Source organism: Miscanthus floridulus, chromosome 4, assembly GCF_019320115.1.
Source record: "Miscanthus floridulus cultivar M001 chromosome 4, ASM1932011v1, whole genome shotgun sequence".
Classification (NCBI taxonomy): Eukaryota; Viridiplantae; Streptophyta; class Magnoliopsida; order Poales; family Poaceae; genus Miscanthus; species Miscanthus floridulus.
In genome coordinates, this window is record NC_089583.1 from 121,286,461 (window position 1) to 121,289,630 (window position 3,170).

General features: G+C 48.5%; 1 protein-coding gene across 1 annotated transcript; it reads right to left on the reverse strand.

Annotated features, from left to right (window-relative positions):
- Positions 1–2,057: 2,057 nt before the first annotated feature.
- LOC136552922 (uncharacterized) lies at positions 2,058–2,953 on the reverse strand. The gene has a single exon (XM_066544496.1). It carries the CDS (start codon positions 2,909–2,911, stop codon positions 2,198–2,200), a length of 714 nt encoding a protein of 237 aa, XP_066400593.1. The 5' UTR covers positions 2,912–2,953; the 3' UTR covers positions 2,058–2,197.
- Between the last annotated feature and the right edge of the window lie 217 nt (positions 2,954–3,170).

Consider the following 3,170-nt stretch of genomic DNA (forward strand, 5'->3'; position numbering starts at 1 on the left):
TGCAACGCCGCGCCGCCGCCGGCGGTTGGCCTGGACCAAACTTTGCTTTGGACAAGTCAAGGTCTCAAGTAGCACGTACTATATTACCATCTCGATCGATCTGGCTGCATGCATGTAGTGACGTCGTCTCCGGTCGACAAGTAGTAGTATATACCATCTCCAGATGCATATGGCTTCCGATCCGTGTGCCGAGGTCACACGTCCCAGTCTCCCAGAGCTGCAACTAACCTGACGACAGCGGGCGAGGCAAGGCAATCAACCAGTCCTTAGCAAACCAAAGCAGATCGTGGAGTTAATCTATACATTATGAAGAGTGATTGTTTCATCCATATTTTATTGTATTCTATGAAACTATCCACCGACGAAGGCCTTACGGTGGATAAGCACTCGCACTGCCCTTGTACAATTTGTTAATCTCTGGATGCAGTAGCAGCAATTGTACAACTCCACGAAAATGACCAACGATAGCGGAGTAAAAAAAATGTGAATTTTATTTGTTAAGGAAGCCAATGGTAGAAATTGTAGTAAAATGTGGTTGAATTTAAAAGTTTTTAATGAAAAATACATTAACTTAGGGGGTTTGGCCCCCTTCTTCCCTCTACCACTAGTGATAAACACCATCTAATTTTATGAGTTTTACAGAGCCGTAAGTACAATGCTTATAGAGTTAAATGCATGAGCGGCATCTGAACTTGCCAAAGGATGTCATTTATATCCACAAACTTCAAAAATGCATTTGTAAGTCCTTAAACTTGTTAAGTGGTGCACCATTTTATAGGTTTGGGGATGTGCGATGCACTATTTAACAAGTTTAGGGACCCAAAAATATGTTTTCAAAGTTCGTGAACCTAAGTGACATCTCTTGATAAGTTTAGAGGCCGCTAATGTGTTTAACTCATGGTCATATGTCCAAGGGGTAGTTCATGGGTTCCTCTTCCCGGACAACAATTGGGATCAATACTGCAAAGGTAATAGTGGAGAAAAAGTGACTGCATTCCAGTGGAGAAGATGGGGTTGAAGAAGAATGGGGCAAGAAGAACATACTCCCCCCATCCCTAAAAGAGTATTGCTATGGGATTCGTGCCGGTCAATCTTTCTTAAATTTGACTATGTTTATAAAAAATATTAACAATATTTGTATCTATAAATAAATTTATTACATATATATATATATATATATATATATATATATATATATATATATATATATATATATATATATATATATATATATATTTCAATGATTTATCTAATGATAATAATTATGCACCATAAATATTAATATTCTCTTACATATGTTTGGTCAAACTTGAAAGTGTTTGGGAAGCGAGAATGACAGAGAGGGTGCAGGAAAGAAGCTGGGGTAGAAAGAGAGTGTTGGGATAAATTGAAAAGCCTATGGCATCACCGTCCTACTGGGCTGGGCCCCTGGGCCGCTCAATCCAACCACCTAGTGTCTGGTATCGATGCCAGAATCTAAAAAAAAAAACACATAGAAAAGGAGGGTCAGCGGAGAGGAAGACCACAGTGATGGATTGATCCCTACAGCTTCATGAGCTTCTGCTCTACAGCCAACATGGATCGCACATTCTAGGAAGGAGTAGTTGTTAATTGCTGAGACATGCCTAGGGCACCGCAACGATGAAAGTGGTTCCAGATAAGCGGATAATTCCGCTGCAACTTTTCCACCGGATAACAAAGGTTACCTAGAGTGACAAATCAGACACAGACAGCAACAAAAATATCAACTAGTGGACTACTACTAGCATATATCCATTCGCATCGGTCCAGGTTTGCTAGGTTGGAGATGATGCTATCATATCATAGATTAGGTTCTCGGATTTATATATGTAGATACAATTGATGCAGCCAGTGGCTGTCATATTCTTGGGTAAAACCTTGCACCAACTGCTGCTTTTCTGTCAGTTTTGGGTCTGCACAAAGTGCGTCTACAAAATTCACAAAGCAACGCCGTTTTCTCACTTGAAAAGTTTCTTTTTTTTGTGTGTGTGTGACCCCACTTGAAAAGTTTCAAGAACAAGAAGAAAACCAACAAAATTTGCTACTGGAAGAAACATGCATGACGCACACAATAGGAAACAACTACAGGACAGCTCAAAGAGTAGCTTTGGTGTGTCATGGGCTCATGGCAGAAAGGCCTATGTGGACGATTGGTTGCCCATGTGAGACTCAGACGTCAGACGCTGAGGTCCTCTGACTGGTGGGAGGACCACACGTCGTCGGCGTCTTGGGCCGAGGAGAAGAGGTCCATGCAGAGCTCGCCGTAGAAGCGGCCCACCAGGCGCACGAACGCCGGGCACGTCAGCTGCTCCCAGCAGCAGAGCAGCTCCTCCACGTCCGTCAGGTCCATCACCTTCCGCTCCTCCACCAGCTTCTCCATCAGGTGCCTCTCGAAGCTCCTGCACGCTGCCTCCACGTCCCCCTGCCTGACGACGATGGCTTTCGCCTCGTCACCTGCCGCCGCCACACTCACCTTGGACGCCACCGTCGTCGTCAGCTGCTGCTGAGGCGGCGGCGAGCGCGGGGCCTCGCCGCCGACCCGGGCCTGCAGCGCGAGCACCCGCTCGACCGTCGTCGACGCGGCGCGGCCCCCGTCGTCCTGCACGGACGGAGGCGGTGCGAGCGCCCCGCTGCTGACGGTGTCGTCAGGGGAGTCCGTCGGCGGGCGGGCGTCGGCCTCGGAGCGCATGGACATGAGCGGCCAGAACACCGCGCGGACGGAGCTGAAGCTCCCGGGGCGCCGGGGCCGCCTGCGGGTGCCGCCCACCTTCATCTTGCCGAGAGCGCGGCGGAGTAGCTGCGCGGGGCGCCGGCTCTTGAAGAGCCCCCCCGGCGGCCCTGGCAGGCAGTGGCCGTTGCATGGCTTGCACTCTACGCAGCACAACGGCATTGCAATTGATCGATCGAGCGCAATGATTTCAGCTGGTGTGTGCGCGCGAGATCCGGCGGGGCGACGATCGTTGGATGCGATTCAGAGGCTGGATTGTAGTGGTTATTGCTCGATGATTATATATGATGGTGAATTGATGCCCGGATGGGTGGAGGTGGCGTTCACGTAGGTTGGCAGAGGGAGTGGTGGGGAGACACGAAGACGATGGAAGTACAGGTGGACAGGGGATCTTGCAATTGCTTTTGCTAGCTATGGATGA

Coding starts and splice junctions, on each gene's coding strand:
- LOC136552922 (XM_066544496.1), bottom strand. CDS start 2,911: ATGCCGTTGTGCTGCGTAGAGTGCAAGCCATGCAACGGCCACTGCCTG.